This window comes from Canis lupus, chromosome 27, assembly GCF_011100685.1.
Source record: "Canis lupus familiaris isolate Mischka breed German Shepherd chromosome 27, alternate assembly UU_Cfam_GSD_1.0, whole genome shotgun sequence".
In the NCBI taxonomy this organism is placed as follows: Eukaryota; Metazoa; Chordata; class Mammalia; order Carnivora; family Canidae; genus Canis; species Canis lupus.
In genome coordinates, this window is record NC_049248.1 from 33,321,682 (window position 1) to 33,343,012 (window position 21,331).

Consider the following 21,331-nt stretch of genomic DNA (forward strand, 5'->3'; position numbering starts at 1 on the left):
CCTCCTCCACCTTTTGACAACTGTAAAGCCAATTTCATCTGTAATTATTAACATTATAGTGAAAAAGATCTAGGACTTTGACTACCAGGTAACTGAGCTGGTGAAATCAAACAAAACTGTTAACATCGCTGGTACAGCATTTCTTCCTTATAACAATCCAGGATGAATCTGGACTAGAAGTTTCAAGTGGTGGGAACCTTTTCAAAACCATCAATATCTCCTCAGTTTTACTCTAGTGTGTCTAACTCAGTGTATGCTATATTATATTGCATTTAATCTCAATATAAATAGTTTCAATACTAAAATCTAAAATGTTTTTTATCATTATTATGATTATTGCCATTGTTATTTAATGTAACTTTTATTTTTGAGCAGGGCAAAATTGTTCCTAAAATCTTCATTTAATATTTATTGAGCACCTATCATGTGCCAGACTCTTTTCTTGGCACCGGGACTCAGTAGTGAACAAAACACACGGAGATTCCTGACTTAATTAAATTTAAATTCTAGTACTAAACACAGACATAATTAAATGTATTAAACAGATTAAGTAAAAATATACATTAGATGGTGGTAAATTTTATGGAGAAATATAGAGGGAAGGAGTGCTGTGGGGTGAGGTTTGTAATTTATTCAAGGAAGGTATCCATGTGAAAGTGGATTTTGGGCAAGGACCTAAATGAGGGGAGGATTGATATCTGGGGGAAGAATTAGAAATTCTGTAAAAGTATGAATGACTTAGAAGAAATTGAAAAGGCTTTTAATTTTGAAATTAAAATATTTAGTTCTAATAGTATAAAATATTGATTGTGCCAAATATTGATTGGATGTCTGTTTAAAACATATGCAAATTATCCATATTTTAAATTTCTTACATAGAGATAGATTTTGACTCACTAAGGCTGAAGTTTAATCATAACCCTGAGAAAGGTCATTTTGGAGGAAAAATAATTATAGCATTAGAAGTAGATACTAGCTATTTGCAAAATATGTCATTAAAATGCAAGTTTTAATGAGGTTAAAGAACACATTCTGTGTATACCTGGAGAGAAAGTATTCCAGGGAGTAGAAACAGCAAATGCAGAGACTCTAAGGCAGGATTGCCTGGTGAGGAACAGTGACAGCAGGGAGGCCTCTGAGGCTGGAGCAGAGACAGAGCAAGCAGACAGGAGGTAAAATCAGAGTTGGGGCTGACGGAGTAGGGCCTTGAGGACCATATTAAAGATGTTAGTTTTATTTGGTGAAATGGGGGTTCCTGCAGGGTTTTGAGTAGAAAAATGAATGTTAAGAGTCAGTTTGCACAGGACTGCTCTGGCTAATGTCTGAGACTATAAAAAAGGAGCCTTGCTAGAAGTCCACTGTGGTAATCTAGGTCAGAGGTAGTGCGGCCGAATGAAGGGAACCAGGTGGTCATAGAGGAGTTGGTGCGCAGAGGTTTCACTCTGGGTTTATTTTAAATAGAGAACCAATAGGATTTTCTGATAGAGTGTGTGTGGAAGGGGTGGCAAAAGAAAAGGAAAATTCAAGATTGGCTATAAATTTTAGGGGGTAAAGTAACCCAGACAGATTTGCTATTAACTAAGTTTAAAAAGACACTAGGAGAAGTACATTTGTGGAAGGAGTGGGTTTAGAGTTTTATTTGGGGCACACTGAGTTTAGTTGCCTATTAGACATAGAGGTGAAGATGTGGAAAATAAGCTTGGAAGCAGGGGAATATTCCAGGGCTGGATATATGAACCTGGAAGTCATGAGTATCTGAATGGTATGTAAATCCATAGAACTTGGGTACAATCACCAAAGGTGTGAAGTGTCTAGAAAAAAAGAAGAAATCCAAAACTGAGTGTCAAGACCTTTATGTTAAGAGGTGCTGGAGATGAGGAAGAGTCAGCAGAGGAGAGAATAAGAGGTAGCAGCACATGAAACAGGAAAACCTGAAAATTGCAGGAGTCACAGTGTACTAAGAAGGAAGAATTGATCAACTATGTGTCGAATGTTGAGAGGTCCGTAAAATGAGGGCTGACAACTGACCACTGACTGGATTTACAAAAGATCACCTGTGTCCTTGATTCTGTGCATTGATGGAGAGAACTTAATGGGTGTTGAGTAAGTTCATGAGAGAATGAAAAATCAGGACTGGAGTCAGTGAACGCAAGGAACGCTTGTGAAGTTTAGCCATTAAGGGGGGTAGAGAAATGGGAAGGGAGCAGGAAGGAAGTGAGTGCAATTATCATTTTTTTTATGAACAGCTTTATTGACATACAATTCAGTCACCATAAAGTTGACTTTTTGTTACATTTATTTTTCTTAGTAAGAACAAATAACTGCATGTATTCATACAGTTGGAATAAATCCAAAAGAGGAAAGAAACCTTGGTAATATGGACACAGGTGAACAAATTACTGGCTCTAATGTTCTTGGATGGAATCCAGTACACAAATGACCTTAAATGGTGGCACAAAGAGTTCTTGTGTATTAATAATGCAGGCAGAGCAAAGGGTACAGATACCAGCAGATGGAGATTTTGGGGGAGGGGATCGTATAGAGTTTCTCTTTTGATAGCTTATATTTTCTCAAATTGGAAGTAAAGTCATTTCCTGAGAGGGAAGATGGAAAGGAGGCACTGAATATTGGAGAAGAGAAGAGAAAGCATGAAGAGTGTGAAAGCAAATGGAGCAGGAAATATAATTGCCTATCTTTAGGGCCCAGTTGGGGTCATAGACTTAAGAGAGAAAAGGAATGAAGGGTTCATGCAAGGGAATAATGATAATAATTAACTGTAGAATTTAAACCAAGTAAGTAAGAGAGTAGCTGAATTGCAGAGGGGAGCAAAACTGAATGGAATGCAGCAGAATCAATGAATTTTAGGTCCCAGTGGAGGCAATAGATTCTTGGAATCACACTAATAGAACAAGTGATCTAGAAAGTGAAGCGGGTGGTAAGACATTAGAATGCTTGAAATTGCATTTGACTTTTTCAGAATGCATTTTCCATTTAGAATCCTTCCTTGATTCTACATGTCCAGGTTTTATCTACTTTCTTTTCCCAGGTTCAGCCCTTGAACTACCCTCTCCATGAAATTTTTCCTGATTCTCGTAACCTATAAGAGTGCTACCTTCCTTCAAGCTTCCAAAGCATTTTACCCGATCCCTGCTTGTGGAAAATTTCCCATCTTGCATATAGTTTTAATTTCCTCAAAGCCTCAATGTAACTTTGTTTCATTCTGGTCTACATATCTAGGCCAACTGTTGACACATAGCAGAACAATCATGTCATAATGATAATCTGAGAAATGGCTCTCTAAGACCAAATGTCCTTCACAATGAAGTCATGTATGATTGAAAAAACAAAAGACCATTGTAAATAGTCATGTTTATATGAGTCATACGTCTCAAAGGGCAATATTCCCTTTTAACTAACTTTTTTTTTTCTGTTTTGGAGAAAAATCCTCAATATATAGTCTTTATTTGCAAAGTACTGAGACAATCAGAGTTGGGTTTTGGAAAAACTACAAAGTCAGTAAAGGCAGTCTTATCCCCTCCAATCTCTGTTACCTCCTTCTTTGCTCTTGGGGTGAGCCCCCTCCCCAGTACTCCTGTGTCTATTGTTTGCCCCCTTTCCAAATCCCTGCCCCACCAGGAAAACTCAGACACTTTCAGTGATGTCAGTTTAAAAAATGCATGGCCTTCAAGGAATGCATTACCTTGAACAGGAAAATACATTTAAAATATTTAAACCCGATAAATTCTGTCCCCCTTCAAGATGATTTAAGGAATCAACAAACAGACTAAGGAGATTTGATGGAGACAAGAAGAACAAGAGTAAAAGCATTCACAATGTATTGGTCAGGCCCTCTGACAAGGCAGGTATCATTTATTTCCTTCAGATTAGTTGAGAATGAGTAGATAAAGGGGAAGTTAAAGGATGCCTACCCATAGTTTTTGCATCACTAAACTATGGAGTTGGCTCTTTTAGTTTTCAGGTCTACCTTTCATAGCCGATTATCTCTGCCCTGCTCAGCACAGACCAGACTCTCTTCTCTTAGACCATGACTTGAACTTCCTCTCCCTACCCCAGAATATCTACATCTATAATTCATGGATGGTATTTTCCATTTAATTTTATTTTTGTTCTAAAACATTCTTTTTCTGACCTTCTCATTTTCATGTCTTCCAATTATATATCAGATTATAAAGTTCATCGTAAGCCTGTATATCATTGGAATGCCATGTGTCCTTGTGAGTAATAAAGCTATTACAGTAACCATAGTGCATTGTGTGTCTTAGTATATCTACAGCTATACTTATGCCTGTGCCTAAGTGATAATTATATACTTTTCTAAGGAAATACCTACTAATATATTGATAAATAAAGAATTCTTTGTTTCGAGGTAGGTTAATGTTTAAAGTACGTTTTGTTGTTAAGGGAGAGACAATATTACAATATTTAATCACACTATTTGAGTTTCTTAAGGTATGAAGACTTTTGCAATGATTAATGGGATACAGACAAATGTATATTATTGGCATATTTGGTTTTTAATCTTGGGGCTTTTAGTTCCTGCCTTTGCTGTTTGCACAGGGTGGCAAGAAGGTGTGCTCTGGGTTTGGTATAAGCTGGACTTGATCCAAGATAGAAGATGGCACAAATAAGACACTAAACTGACTTGAAACGGATTTCGTCTTTGGCATGCTATGATATTTATCTTTGCTCTTTCATCAACACGCCTAGCCCATGATGAGATACAGTGGTTAGAGTGGGTATAAAAACTCCAGCGAGAGGGTCCCTTATGGATCTAGTCCTCCAGGATGACTGGTCCCCATTTCTAGGTCCCAAATTACCACCATGAAGCTGATTTTTTTGTATTTGGTTGTGGGCTTATGTGTCTTCTGCAAAGGTAAGGTACTAATTTAAAGAATCATTTCAAATTTGATAGACATGTGTCCATGTTTGTTTAAATGTTTAGTGTTCTCTACCTCAAACATGTTTCTCCATCAGAAAACTTCCCTATATCTCAGTAGGATAAAAAGTAAGGATACTAGGATACTAAGAAAACTAGATTTTCATCCTGTTCAGCTTTAATAAGCCTTCTTAAGGAAATATTAGTGAACAGATTACTCAAGATGCATATAGTGTTTAGTTATATATTTTTATCACAGTTTATCTTTTAATAACTCAATCTTGAACTTAAAACTGCATTTACACCAAAGACCCACACTGGTAAATTGCCATTTTCACAAATCCTAAAAGTATCACCAATTAAAAGACTGGCTTATCACAAAACTTTTTTTTGTAGGGAAAACATTTCTTAAACTAACAACTTTCTTGGATATTTCATGAAGTCAGTTAATTTCTAAAATTAATTGAATACTAAGACATCATTAATTTTTTTAAGATTTTATTTATTTATTCATGAGAGACACAGATAGAGAGGCAGAGACACAGGCAGAGGGAGAAGCAGGCTCCATGCAGGGAGCCTGAGGTGGGACTCCATCCCGGAACTCCTGGATCACGCCCAGAGCCAAAGGCAGACGCTCAACCTGCTGAGACACCCAGGCGTCCCTCATTAATTTTGTTAATTAAAAATTGAAATGGGAAAAAAATCTAAAGAAACAAATGTATCACTTTCTCTTTAGTTCTATTTCTAAAAGGGCAGAAAAGCAGTAACATCTAAGCATAAGGAGAAAGGTCAGCAAAAGGGAGAATATTCCTTCTATATCTAAATTTAAAATCTATTTTCTAACTTGGGAAGTGAAGTGCATTTTGCTTTTCTATGAGAAGACAGAATGTGAAGGACTATGATATTTGTTATAAGAGAAAATATTTCTATCCTTAATCCTTAATTCAACTACCTGGGAAATCATCTAATAGACCATTAGAAAATGATTACTTCAAGTAATGGTGACCTTCATAATATTAAATAGCACTGTGTTATATTCTTTGTTTCTACTTGCATAAATGTATTTATTTTTTAAATAACAGTGCACAAAACACAGTATTTTCAAAGCATTTGTTAAGTGAGATCATATCCCAACAAAATGTTTTAAAAGTATTGAGTAAAGTATATTAAGTTCACCAGAGAATTGGAGTGTATTTCTAAAGTAAATTCTTAAATATCCCTGATCACTCTAAAAATGATTATGAATATTTCAATAGCATTTCCACAGATTGGTGATTCTTTTGACAAAATGCAGTGTTTATATGTATTAGTAAGACCATATTGAAAAATAAGAAACCTACCTGGAAAAATGCTCTGCAGAAATTCCAGATGCCTTAGTCAATGAGCTCTAAGTTCCAAATACAGATTCTTTTCATCTTCTGTAGGTTATAGAATGGTAAAGCTTTGGGGACTGCAAGTTGGTAAAGGCAGAAATTTAGGACGTCTTCATGTAATCAATAAGAAGAAAAAATTATACTGTTTAGCAATCATAACTGTACCAAAAAAAAAAGAAAGAAAGAAAAGAAAAGAAAAGAAAAGAAAAGAAAAGAAAAGAAAAGAAAAGAAAAGAAAAGGAAAAAACAAAACCCTGGCTAAGTGGGGAAAAGCTTCAGTAATATGAGATACAGATCTGGTGTGAAATAGGTACATATAATCAAGTATTATTTTTTCCCACATTATTCTATCTTCTCAGTAGTAGAGTATAATCTATACAATTGATTATCTTTGTTTGTTTTGTCTTTTGTGTAATTTACTGCTTATGAACACACTAACCAGAAATGTTTAGGGGAAAATAAAACCAGATGAAATTTAAATCAGAAAATATACTTCAGATTGACAGCTGTAAAAAGTTTCAGTAGTATGAAAAAGATATAAAGTACCGGCTAATATAAATTTGTGGATTTAATTTATTTAGCCATATATTTTTTTCAATAATAAGTTGACACCGAAAACTTTGATTCTGAGTTTGTTGATAGGTAAATGCATTACATAGATCTATATATAAAAAAAGCTCTCAAATTAATGAATTAGTATTTAAAATAATAATTTTTATATATAAAAAGTTGATTCCTTGGATTGAATTTAAAAGAATGGGAACAAGAAGAATGTTATTTTCATTGTTTTAAAAAACATGCTATAGAGAAATATAAAATGACTTAATTATTGTTACTTTTTTCCTTTTTTATAGATGGGGAAGCCCTATTTTACAAAAAAAAGTCAGGTTTGTATCTTTCAGAAGTTAATCTTTACTTTGAGATATCGAGGTGTATTCTGAGCCTACTTCTTTTGGCACACAGGGATTTTGTTTTTCCAGCTTTGAGATATAATTGACATATAACGTTATATAAGTTTAAGATATACAACATGATTTGATACATGTATATGTTGTGAAACGCTGACCAATATGGTTGTTCAACACTTCTATCATCACACATAATCACCTTTGTGTGAGTGTGTGGTGAGAATTTTTACATCTATTCTCTTAGTAACTGTCAAGTATATGATACAGTATTATTACCTATAGTCACAGTGCTATACACTAGATCCCCAGAACTCATTCATCTTAGAATCAACTTTGATCAACCTCTCCCCATTTACTCCAACCTCCAACCCCTGGCAAACACCATTTTAGTTTGTTTCCATGAGTTTGAAGTTTTTAAATTCTACATACAAATGAGATTACACAATATTTGTCTTTCTCTGTGTGACTTATTTCCCGTAGCATAATGCCTTCAAGGTCCATACATGTTGTCCCAAATGGCAGAATTTTCTTTTATTATAGTTGGATAGTATCCCATGTGTCTATTACCACACTTTCTTTAGCCATTCATGTGTTGACAGACACTTAGGTTGTTGCCATGTCTTGGCTATTGTGCATAATGCTGGAACAAACATGGAACAGATATCTCTTTGAGATAGTGATTTTACATCCTTTTGGATATATACCCAGAGGTAGAATGTGTGGGTCATATGGTAACTCTATTTTTATTTTTTGAAAAACCTCCATACTATTTTCTATGATAGGCGAACCAATTTACATTCTTGCCAACGTGGAATACAGAAAATTGATACATTTTGTACACAATTGATTTGGGAATAAATTACTATGACTCCTTGCTCATCTATCCCATATGACTGTAAACTCCTCAAGGATAGGATTTTGATCTATCCTGTTTGTTGTGTATTCTTAATCCTGAGAACAGTGGCTGCAATGGAACAGATACTCAAATCATACTAGTTTTGAATTAACAATATAATTTGGGATTAGAGACTTGTTTTGTCCTGCATATAACATTTTTCTATTTGAAAATAACCCAAATCCTTTGCAAAGTAAAATTTATGAACTACAGATATTCTATATGTTTTTTAAAGATTATTATTTATTTATTCGAGAGAGAGAGAGAGAGAGAGAGAGAGAGAGAGAGAGAGAAACAGGCTCCTTGTGGAGCAGGAGCCGTGTGAGACTTGATCCCAGGACCATGACCTGAGCTTAAGGCAGACGTTTAGCAGCTTAGCCACCCAGGCGCCTGATATTCTTTTTACCTGAGAGACAAGGGACTTCTGAACATAGTCTAATCTTTTCTGGGGACACAAAACTGAATGTCAATTATCATATTATATATCATGCCATGCCATGCCTTGGGATCTAATGCTGTGTGTAAGATAGTTGAACCTTACTCAAAAGAGTATGGTTTCTATGTTTCTGCTTTTGATTTTCCTCTCTGTCTCCTCTGTTTCTACTAAACATTTAACTGTATATCCTGGTAGGATTACATCTGGTAACTGTAACCCAGTTACCAATTTTTACTTACTGCTTTTGGTCTTGTATCTGTTATAAGACTGTGTGTCCTAAGTGGAGCCTCAGAGACTTTTTTCTGTTGGGTAAAGTTCTTGGGTGGGTTTTGTAACATCTCTGTTGTAAGACAATTTGAGAATAACTTTTGACTGCAAACTACATTTTAGATAATTAGAATTTTTCAGGTTTTTAACCTATATGGAGAATGTTACTGTGTACTTTTCCTTAGAAGCATTTATATTGTCTCCAAACCATTCCTTCTTAGACTCTGGCTAAATATGTTATGTGTATTTGAATGTGTAATTACATACAACTTGGTTTTCATATGTTTATTGGAACACATGGGAAACTGTCTTTCAACTGGCTCTGTTTCCTGTTTTACTTAATATATGCCTATGTTTTTGGAATAGGTTTGGCATCAAAGTCCTGGATTTTTTAGGACACTAATTTCTGAAAGTTTATCTTAGTATCAGACCATATGCTTTGACTTTTGGGTTGGGTTTAGGAAATTTGTGAAGATTATAGAGCATGGAGAAACATTAAAAAAATCCACAATCTATGATCCATTAAGTACCAAACGGAAATGTTACCCAAATTTTTTTTTGAGTTTTCTTGAATATGTAATCAACATGTAGATTTTCTTTTTAAAGATTTTATTTATTTATTTATGAGAGATACACAAAGAGAGAGGTAGAGACATAGGCAGAGGGAGAAGCAGGCTCCCTGTGGGGAGCCTGATGTGGGACTCGATTCCAGGACCCCGGGATCATAACCTGATCATAACCTGAAGCAGAGGCTCAACCACTGAGCCACCCAGGTGTCCTTCAACGTGTAGTTTTCTGCAAAATTCTATTGCAATTGTTAAATGTTTCATTTTACATAATTCTTGAGAAAATTCTCAGGGAAACCAATGCTTTTATATACTTGATAAAAATGTTTATATCTGTAAATATAATTAATATATGTGCTTATATGTAAATTGTCATTTGTTATAAAGTACTTACTCTTAGCACGTTGATTCAGCTGTACTTATTAAGTATACTTTTACCATTTTAAAGGTAAAAGGTATAATTTTGACAAGCTTGCAAATTTACATACTATTTACTTAAATATGAAGAAAATTCACCTGGGTAAACAATAATAATACTTAAATTACTTGTACGTAAGCATGTAGTTTAATTTTGTATCCAGCAGCACAATAGAAATTGCAGCTATTTTATTCAAATTAAGTAGTTAGTTTCATCCAATATTTTTGAAAAAATCTTTTACCTAAAATTTCTGCATTTCACTAACAGAATAGTAATGCTTTGTACCTTTTCAGTTATCCAAGAATTATTATTATTATTATTATTATTATTATTATTATTATTATTTGCTATGTTCTAATTCCTGCATCTAGGGTTACTTTAAACTGTATGGAGGACCAATGAAGTCTTTTTCTTTTATGAGGGTATATATATACCATGGAGAGGTATAAATATACCATGGTCAATGAATAATTACCATATTCATGCCTCAGTATTGAATTCAATGAGCATATCTCTGTGGGAATATCTTCCAAGGACAAGAAATGGCTGTAATCAAAATTCACTTTTTGTTGGCAAATCTGTCTGATAAGCTACTAATGATAGCAATTCTCCCATTTTTTCCTCAGGTGAAAAAATAGCTGAAAGAACATCAGGTAAATTACTTTTATATTAAACAACAATAAAGTGACAGTGCTTTTATTTGGAGAGAAGGCATATCTCCCCTGAAAATAACATTAAAACATTTAAAATGAAATATTCCTTATTACAAGCAAATATGTGGTTTTTGAATATTCTGGGCCAGGTATTTAAAAATTTAATCAGCATTTTAAAGGTGTTAATATTTGAAATAGAAAATTCTGTGGTTACTTGCTTTTCTAAAATTTTTAAACTTGTAAAAGAAATGTGGATATAATTTAAGGATTCACTTTTCTTAAATAAGTATTTTGTATTATAGGATTAATTTCTTAGTGATCTGTTTTAATTAAAATTCATCCAGGTCCTGTTAGTTTTATTACAGATTCCCTCAGAAAATTGAATAACACTGAATATTAACCATTATTTGTTTCCCTATCCACCAAGATGAAAAAAGAAATAAGCCACAGCAACTCAAGACTGCTTTTATGGAATTTTTCTTAAATCTGAGAAATTTTGCTAATATCAATATAGATTCAATTTTATTCTGGCCTAATGCATATAGCAATCAAAATAGCCCAAGATTGCTTTTGTATGTTTTTTATGTGTTATTTTAGATATCTGTGTCTTTCTACAACCTAAAGACAGTAAAATATAATTGGAAAATGTGTTCTTTGAGGTAAATATAGACTGAGAATAAGCAACAGATCAGTTGTCTCATGAAGATGGCAAAATTTTCATTATGGACAGGACTCATTAGGTTTTACTATAATGATAAAGCAAGAGCTTCTTTCCTTCTAAGAGAACAAAATCTGACTGTTAATTAAATAATTAGGTCATTTGAGTCTTGAGTGTTCAACTAAAAGACCTCATTTGAGAAGTTTGTGTGAGGCAAGGGAACATTTAAAATTCTATAGTTCTCTGAAAGTCTTCTGAAATTATGAGTAATTGAGTTTTTTCCTATGTCTCTCAGGGAACATTCCAGGTATGGGTATTACTTAGGAGGGGCTTGAGGATCTCTAAGGTTAGAGCTGCATTGGATGAATAAAAATGCCAAGCAAGAAGCTTCAACCAAACCACTTAACCAGCCAACATAAAACTGGCCAAAATCCAGAACAGTGGTATCCCTCATAATCTTTATTCCTTAATGAGACAAAGATTCACATATTAAGAAAAGGATCCATAAGCCACCAGAGGACTTGTTCTTTGATATTTTTGATATTTTTTTTATATTTTTCAATTTTACTGATTTCAGACAATGTAACTTGTTTGTTGCCATTACCTTTAAAATCTTCCTTTCTAGGTAGCTTGTCCATATTAATCTCTCTCATCCAGCAGTTTTTCTCTATAGAGTGAAGGTGGAGGAGCAGAGTTATGTCTATTTCTGTTTTCTGTTTCATTCTGTGGTACGAAGTCTGTGGTATGAAGTAAACACTCAATCTTTAGCATTGTATAAGCAATTTATCTTTAAATGAGGTGAAGGTAGTATGCATTTTGCATGAGAAAAAAGGATTTCTTGGCAACTTTTACCATGTGACCTTAGGCAATTATTCAACTTCTTTTAAATATCTGTTTCCTTATCTATAAGTGAGGAATAGTAATAGTACCAACTTTTGGGGGGATTGTGAGGATTGAAGAGATAAGGCATGTAAGATACAGTTACACATCTAAGATGTGGTACATATAAAACACATACCAGCCATTACTGCTAGTGACTCTAATGGCAATATATTTCTGAGTAAGTTTTACATATGAAAGAAAAGGGACAAATTAGTTAGTAGAAACAAACATGGCACATTGGCTAAGATACCAGCCTATTCATTTTGACAATAGAATGAATAAATTCAGAGGAAACATTGGTTTAACAAAATGAGAGATCTAATGATTTATCCGTGGGGTTGAACTCAGGAGAGGTATAAGTATAATGAATACTTCTGAATTAAATGATGAAATAAAAAGATTCTGCATGATTTTCATGTGACAAGTTGGGTGAGGAAAATAAAATATCTTCAAAGATACTGTTCTTCCTTACTGAATACTTAGTATGTGCCAGATACTGTGCTAGGTGATTTCATCTTATTTGATACTTTCATTTAATTAATAACCACTATTAAGGTGGATAATGTTTTTTTTTTTTATCATTTACTAATGTAGTCTCCATTTAATAGATAAAGAAACTTTGTTTCAGAAGTACTAAATATATCTAAGGGCATAGCTGGGAGCAAGAATAGCTCATGTATAAATAAAGGAACAAAATTTAAAATAATTTTTCCTCCCAAGTTAACAAAAGCATATTTGTGACCACTGAGAGGGCCTGATTCTAATGCAGAATTAATTTTTAGATTACTGGAATTTAATGGGAGAACAGGGTGGGAGGTGCCCTTGACAATGTCCCTGTCCCCTTGTTCTTTCCATCCCTAGCTATACAGAAATATCCTTGCCTGACTGTCTCAACATCATCTATTTCTCCTGCAGAGAAGCACCTCCTGTTCATACCCCCAGGTCTAGGGGTTCTCATTGCTGCAATATGGTTTAACCTTGGGAAAATGATCTTGGAAGCATGCTTATGGATATCCTGAGAGCAGATTTGGAACTATGGGGATTTGAGGACTTAGTATGGTCTACAGTGGGGCAGGGAAGATGGCACAGCCTTTGAGTTAGTGTATCTTGACTGCTCTTTATTCTTTGCCCTCTGAGGAGAGCCATGGCATGAAGAAGGCCAAAGTAGGACTTGAGTGGTTCTGCGTAGGAACCCCCCACCTTGCTTGAGTCTAGAGAGGGATTATTATTAATTTTTTTTTTTTTTTAGAGAGGGATTATTAAAGGCAATTCTGATGGTAGGTCTGGGAGTCCAGATAAGTTTGACTCAAATATCCATTGATTTCCCACTACTTAATACTGTATTATTTCTCCCTACTTTGACATCAAACTAAGATATTTAGATATTAAAATCTAATATCTAGACACCTGTGGTACCTCAGTAAATGGAACAGGTAAAAAACCTTGAGTTTATGGAGCTTAAAATCTAGAAGAAGCAGATAGGCAGTAAACAATAAAGCACTAAGTAGTAAACATGGTATATTACATGATGATAAAATCTCTGGAATAAATATAATGATAATTGGGAGTGTTAGAATGGGGATGGCAATTTTAAATTTCCAGAGTGTGTCTCATTGAGATGATATTTAAGCTAAGATTTGAAGGAAGTGAATGCTGCAATTTATGAGTAAATATTCTCATTGTTTTTTCTTTACAGGAAAACAGAAAAGACAATTAGGTATGTTATTTTAATTTTATCAGCTATAAATAAAGGATAAGCCAAGGATGGTGTGGATTCAACACAGCAGAATATTTTGATGGGGGGGATGTTGGACACTGGAACTCAGGGCTTAGCAATGAAAAGGAAACAGCTGGGGAGGTTTCTGCCCTCTTTATAAGAAGCATTTCTAGTGTAGGGTGGTGAAAGCTTCATAGCTCTATTCATCTCTCTTTCTTGAAGTCTTAGAATATGACAAAAAGGTGTGGATGTGGCAAGTAAGGCAATAAGCAATGTATGTCATTCCAAGGGCTTCCAGAATAACAGGGAAATAACATGCAGCTTTCTAAGTGTCACAGTCAAATCACCATTTTGTGCCAACAATACTTTTTTCAATTATGATCTTCTGTTATTCACATTAGGTGGCTTTTTGTTCAGTAGTCTGAACTTTGGTGACCCAAACAGAAGAAAGAAATCTCTGGTTGGTTCACTCCCTAACATTGTATTTAATGCTCCTGGAGGGGCTGAAGATGGGTCGAGGAAACATCGAGATACTGATAGTTTAGTGTTAAAAGACACTCCAGCAGGTACTGTTAGAGAAAAACGCTTACCTAGGAAACAAGTACTTCGTTTCATTTGGGATAACCTGATAATCCTGGCATTATTTGCAGCACATGGCCTTAATAGTAATAGTGGGGAATAGAGAGTCACTAATTCCAGGCCCAATGAGACTGATGAATTCTTCTTGTCTTTAGAGAATTTTGGCAAAGATGTTTACATTAAGTTACATTATTTTTCCTGATAGTTTTAGCGTTCTTATGCTATCTTTCTTCTTGGTGCTAATCTTATAGTGATCAATAATTTTTATGGTATTTAATTAAAATGCTTCCTTTTCCCAAATTTGATTCAAATTTGGCTCACATTTTATCTCCAACCACAACTTATTTTCTATACTGAGATTCTGTCTTTAAACTGCATGCTCAGCTTTATGAATAATATTATAAAACACAGTTCCTAAACAGTTTGTAGACTGATGTTTGATTTTATTTGAAAAAAAAATCAATTTTCTTTAGATGAGGCATGTTCTCCCCAGTTCTACATACTTCTCCCAAGTGGCCTACTTTTACTTTACTTGTGTGGTCCCCACAATCTCTATAGTTCATACCTGTGCCAAAATAGACAAGAAGGAGATCCAGTAAGGAAGATAACTTCAATATTTTATATTGAAATTTAATATTTGAGTCCAAAGGATGATAACTGAAAAGGGAGAAACATTTTGGGATTTAGGGGTAGAGTTGAACTATCTTCAGGAAGGACACAAGTGTCCTGTCTGTCCAGTCATCGATTTTTGGGACTGAGAAACTCAGTATGCCTAACAAGTTAGTACAGATACATTTGCTCTTGTTTATAATACTGAGGTGTTGTTTGCTCATGTTCTAAAGAACATAGTGAAATTTACCTTAAATGGCCCCAATGCTTTAGTTTTCTCATGGAATTCTCAAACCTCATGGTAAATCGGTTGCCATGCACACCCCCTGATTACACTGTATGGAATTATATATGGAAAGATATATAGAGAGCGATGTTTTGAAATGATAATGTAGGCCCAGTTTAAGCAATGTTTATTGAATAATATCTTGTACATTATGTATGAATGCACCTTTTTTCCTGATAATGATTATATTTTTGTATGGCAGAGAAAACCAATTTAGCAAGTGGTTTTGCCAAAAGTATATCTTGTGGTATTGAATTTGGTGGCACTGCTTCAAATCAAAATGACATTGGTAGGGGTCCATCTGGCCAAAATGGATTTAATGTGAATGCAGTAAGTAGATTAGCTGGCTCTGATTCTCCTCCCAGTGAAACAGGTATTCTAAGTTGTTCCTTAGTTTCTGCTTTTGACAGAAAAAAATCAACCATTTAGCAAAGCAGGGAAGATGGCATTGCTTTTACCAATACAGATTTAGAGTTAGATGAACTTGTGGAAATGATTTTTAAATAATATTTGATTCTTAAAAGATCTGTGTTATATTCAACAGAAATCAGCAAGTTGAACATTCTAGTGAAGAGGCAATTAGATTTCATTCTTTTGTGAAGGAATTTGAATGAAGGAAGACACCCAGTTTCTATCTCCAGTCTTTCCTGCTAACCTTCCATGGACTTTGGGAAAGCTACTTAAACTCTCTTATTCCCAAGTTTTGTCACAAGGAACAGAAAAAAATTGATTCTCATGTTTCTGTACTTTTGTGGTACTAATTTTTAAAATTTTGTTACTCATATTTCAACTAGTTTTCTTGAAAAAGAATTCCAGAAAAAATAACTTACAAAAGTGTGGATAAATAGTATTTTCTATTTAGAAATTAAAGTCAGTGAAAGAAGTTAGAGTCAGTAAAGTACAGTAAATCTTGCTATTTTTGTGTCAGAGCAAGTTATCTTAAAGAGGTGAAAATTGGTGGCAAGAGGAAAAACAGAAAGGAGTTTGTTGGTAAATCCATGAGCTTTGGTTCTTATATTAGTGACTCAGGAATTCTGACCCAGACTCTATTAAGAAAAATACAAATAATTTATATCCCTTGTTTTTTTGGTCTTGATAACAGTTGAATTTTACAATTGCTGATTTTGGACTTGGTGGTAGAAAGAAGGGTGATTTTGAATTTAGTCTTGGTAATTTTGGCTCATGTGGAATGGGTATCAGTGGTCTTGCATAAAAAGACTTTGGTGAAAATGAAATAGGAAACATTGGAAAATCAAATTCCAGTGATCTAATTATTACTATTTAGGTTTTGTGCATGGAAAGCAAAGAGTCATAAGTTGTATTTAATTATTACCTGGTATCATCTGGTAACAACCTTTCTTTTCTTTTTCTTTTTTTTTTTTTTTAATTTTAGCAGATAATACCAATCCAAGAAGTAGGGCTGGATTTAGTAGCAGTGTCTCTGGAAATTTGGGTTTTGGTTTGGGGGCACCTGATCCAAAGGGATTGGGCATTGGTAGAGCTGACTGGAGTGCAATGAGCAGCAGAGGATCTGCCGGTGGTGAATCAGTGGGTTTCGGATTTAATGCTCGTAGCTCAGGTACTTCAACTAAGACTCATTCTACAAACTTTGAAATTAATTAAAGTAACTAATTGATTAAAAATACATTTCTTTAGTATTTAATACTAAGATTATTAAGATTGATTTTTAATAACATTTTAATTTTTCTGTCAGTTGGAACTGGGTCTTTCGGTTGGGAACTTGGAAAAAGGAAGGGCAATGCTGCATTTGGTTTTGGAGCTTCGGGTTCAAGTTCATTTGGTGGCAGTGGTGGTAATGGCAAAATAAAAATTGAAGGAAGTCAAATGAGTAGTTCTGGAGGACCCGTTCCCCAAAAGCTAGGTATTGATATCTCATTTTTATGCATAAAAATTTCTGAATCATGAAATATTTTCAATACACTTGGTGACATCATTTTATATTCTGCAGGTGATACCAGTTTGAGAAATCAGAATACACTTGTTGGTGACAGCTCTGGAAAATCGGAAACCAACTTAGGGGTTTCTGATGAACAGGGATTTGGAATCAATGAAATTGGAGGGAATAGAATGAATGGCAGTAGATCTGCCGGGGCTGGATTCAAAGGCTTTGGATCTGACGCTGGTAGCTCAGGTACTCCACTGTCTCTGTTCCTGAGAAATTGGATTTCAAATATTTGTTATTTTATTTGATAATATTTTGAATTTCCTAGTAGTGAAAAGGCCTGGGTTTTTGATTTCGGACTTGAAGGAAAGAAGTTTGGAACTGAATTTTATTTTGGAGATTCTGGTTCAAATTGCTATAGTGACAATTGTCGTAATGGAATAAAATGTACTAGTGAATTTAGTTCCAGTGATTTAGATGTTGATGTTTAATTTCTGTGCCTAAAATATTTGAATCATAAAGTGTATTGGAATACGTTCTGATGACAATCATTTTACATTCTGCAGGCAATATCAGTGCAAAAATTGGGGATAATTTTGTTGATGACATATTAGAAAATTTGAAATATGATTTTTAGAAATTTGGTCAAAAGGGATTTGAAAGCAGTAGATTAGGTCAGAGTGATAAGAGCAGCAGGGACTCTGATGCCAGTGGCTCAGGTAGTCTAAGCGTCTTGGACTCTGCTCAGGTGAAATCTAAGTTGATTTCAGCCTTTCATCTATTATTGTATTAACATTTTTATTTCTCTGTTAGTGGAAAAGTCCTCATCATTTCATTTGAGACATGGAGAAAGGAAACGTGAAGTTGATCTTGGAGATTCTGGTTCAAATCGATTTGATGACATTGGTCTTAGTGAAAATGTAATAAAAGGTACTAGAAAACCTAATTTTAGTGGTATGGATGTTGATAGTTAATTTTTTGCTTAAGCATTTCTCAATTATAAAATTTATTAAGTATGTCTTATTGACACACTTTTAATATTCTGGTAGATGTACGAGTGCAAGAGGTGGCAGTGAACATGCTGGTGATAATTTTGAACATTCAGGATTTTGTGTTTGGGCATTTGATAAAAAGGAATTTGGAGGCAGGGAATTGATAGAATGAGCAGCACCATGTATGTTGTCCTGGATCCATGAATCTCAGGTCCAATGCCCATAATTCAGGCATTCTACTAACTTGCACTTGGTGAAATTGAAATGGATTTCAGTTTTTATCATTTTTAAAAATAACATTTAAATTTTCCATTAGAGGAAGGACTTGGTTTTCTAATTTTGAAAATGGAGAAAGGAAGGGCAAAACTCAATTTGTTGTTGGAGATTCTGGTTCAAATTTAATGGCTATATTAGTAAAGACTTTGATGGAAATAGAGTAGGTGGTCCTGGAGGCTCTAGCTCTAGTGCTTGATGGTTGATTTCTGTGCATAGAAAAATTCTGAATCATGCTATGCATTAAAAATAATTCTTGTGACCATTATTTTGATTTTTAAAGAAGATTTTATTTATTTATTTGAGAGAGTAAGTACATGAGCAGGGGAAGGGCAGAGGGACAGCACACTGCCTGCTGAGCAGGGAGCCCAATGCAGAGCTTGATCTCAGGACCCTGGGATCATGACTTGAGCTGAAGGCAGACAACCAACTGTGCCCCTGTGACCATCATTTTGTATTCAGCAGGTGACTCAAGTGCAAGAAATGGGGATGGATATTCTGGTGGTACCTCTGAAGAGTCAGGATTAAATTGGGGGTCATCTGATCAGCAGGGATTTGGAATCAGTGAAAATGGTGGGAATGGAGAGAGTAGCAGTGGATTCATGGGGGCTGGATACTTGAGTCCTAGTTGTGATGTCAGTGGTTCAGGTATCTAACCTGGACTCTATTCCCAAGAATTCCAAATTAATTTCTTCCTTCTTCATTTCTTTTAATCACATTTTGATTTTCCATTAGGAGAAAACGCTTGGTCTTCTGGTTCTGGAAGTGGTGGAGGAAGGAAGGGTGCAGTTGGACTTGGTGGTGCTTCTGGACCAAACGAATTTGATGAAACTGGTCTTAGTGGTACAGGTACCTGTGATACTGGAAAGGATATTACTGGATCTGGCTCTCAAGACTTGAGAATTAAGATTTGTGTCTGATGATTAGAAAGTCAGGATTCTAAAATACATTATAAAATAACAATGAAAATCACAAACATTTATAATGAAATAGAAAGCAAACTAAAATTCTGAAATGATAAACTACATGTGATCAGGGAAAAGTCATTTAATATTTTTAGCATAGAATGTGGAATGAATTTTACAACTCTGATTATACTGATATGGAATTGTTTATGTTGTGCAAAATTGATTTGGAGTTGCATTAGTTGAAGAGGTGGTTAGAGTAGCAGATAATCTGTTGGGTTTGAGCTTTGTATTCTGAGTCTGGTCTTGGTAGTTTACATTTTTTACATGTTTATTACTGACAAGAGTAAGGAACTTCCATCCCTTTTGAAAATCTCATAAAATTTAATATTTCCAGTTAATGGAAATATTAGATTGAATAGGAATTTGTGGTATATATTGTTAAAATAATATTTACCAAGGTATGGAAACTATTTTGATTTTGCTAGCAGTATTGGAAAGCCTTGGGAGCCACTAGACTAGATGACCACAGAACTGTGGCAGTAGACTTCTAATGACATGGGTGATGTGAAGAATATTCAGAATTCACATTTAGAACTCAACTTTAGGATTGATACATTTTTAAAAGGAAAAGTCTAATTAGCAAGAGATATAAGGTAGTGTAGTAATAGTTGATCTCAGTCAGGATTAACTATCAATGAATCTGCTCAAAAAAAGATTTGGTCATACAGAAATAATTCCATTTTGGGTAGTTCTTAATCTTTGGACCTCAGTTTTGAGGTCAATACTGCAATGGAATTGAGAAATTTGAAATCATTATTTATACCATCAATTTTGTTTAAACGCAGTCAATATAAATGGTTTAAGAGACTGAATATCTAAACCCCAGATCTGCTGCCATTAGTTCAGGTCTTCAAATTTAGGATGTGTTCCTGAGAGATGTATTAAGAAGTAGTTGCCTCTCATCTTTTTATTGTGGAGTAGTTAATTTGAGATTTTTCTGCTGTTTGGATGCCAGCTTTTGACTGCTTTAATTTTTTAACTGAGACAGATTTTTATTAATTAGTGTCCTTTCAGATAGTATATCTAATTGCAGTGCATCTAGTGGCTTTGAAATGGCAAGTTCTAAATCTGTTGACATTATTGTCTCTTGACATTAGACACGTGATGAACATCTCAGCTCAACTAGATTAGTGGCTTTCATACTTCCAGTTTTTGTGTGTGCAAAATCCTTTGTTCAGTTGACATCTTGAAATGGTATCTAGATTTTGCAAATGTAAAGCAATTCAAAATGGAAGTAAGTGGGGTTAAAACTGGGATGGGAGACCCTGAATCCTGTTTACACAAACCTTTCTTGCTTCCTGAATACATTTTAAGGCAATTGATCTGAAATAAATTAATTTGGTATCAGTTCATTTGGTGGTGAGGCATTTCATTTTGTTTCTCCCACAGGTTGTTAAGTTGATAATATTTTTTTTCATATAGAGCTTCACATAATTCTAAATCTGCTATTAGCATTGCTGAATTTGGATCCATGATTTTACATCAGATTTTAAAAATTTTTTTTCATATTTTACCAAGTAAGATGTCCACATTTAAGAAACAGTTTAACTATTTTGTCTTAAAATAGGTACCACAAGGTCATCTGACAACAATGCCTCTGGACCACTCAGTACTCCAGGTAGTTTGATTTATGACTTTCAGTGTTTAAAAAATATACATATATGATGCATATGTATGTGTGTGTAGATATAGAATTTTGAAGAGTAAATGTTCTATGGATTATTGATTTACTAGGACATGATATTATGTCTTTTCCACGTTGAATTGAGCTTCTAAATGCTTCTCTTTGAAGTTTAGATAACCAACTGTATATTTTAAACAACTTCCTGAATAAGATAGATTAAATTATACTATAAGGGAACCTAAATAAAACATAATGCAGCATCTCCTTCACCATTTTAGATATATCATTTAAAAAATGACTTTATAAATAATTTTTTTTTATTGGTGTTCAATTTACTAACATACAGAATAACACCCAGTGCCCGTCACCCATTCACTCCCACCCCCCGCCCTCCTCCCCTTCTACCACCCCTAGTTCGTTTCCCAGA

General features: G+C 34.4%; 1 protein-coding gene across 4 annotated transcripts in view; it reads left to right on the forward strand.

The window, feature by feature from the left end:
* Positions 1-4,769: 4,769 nt before the first annotated feature.
* MUC19 (mucin 19, oligomeric) overlaps positions 4,770-21,331 on the forward strand; it is a 49,012-nt gene continuing 32,450 nt past the window's right edge. Inside the window, exons 1-10 of one of the 4 annotated variants that reach the window (XM_038577308.1) lie at positions 4,770-4,894; positions 7,125-7,157; positions 10,387-10,413; positions 13,650-13,670; positions 16,538-16,723; positions 16,859-17,026; positions 17,114-17,296; positions 17,861-17,977; positions 19,048-19,161; positions 20,848-20,898. In XM_038577308.1, the coding sequence (XP_038433236.1) occupies positions 4,843-4,894; positions 7,125-7,157; positions 10,387-10,413; positions 13,650-13,670; positions 16,538-16,723; positions 16,859-17,026; positions 17,114-17,296; positions 17,861-17,977; positions 19,048-19,161; positions 20,848-20,898 (952 nt within the window). In that variant the 5' untranslated portion in view covers positions 4,770-4,842. The remainder of the gene's footprint in view (positions 4,895-7,124; positions 7,158-10,386; positions 10,414-13,649; positions 13,671-16,537; positions 16,724-16,858; positions 17,027-17,113; positions 17,297-17,860; positions 17,978-19,047; positions 19,162-20,847; positions 20,899-21,331) is intronic. The other 3 variants (XM_038577309.1, XM_038577310.1, XM_038577311.1) reach the window with 3 other exon arrangements.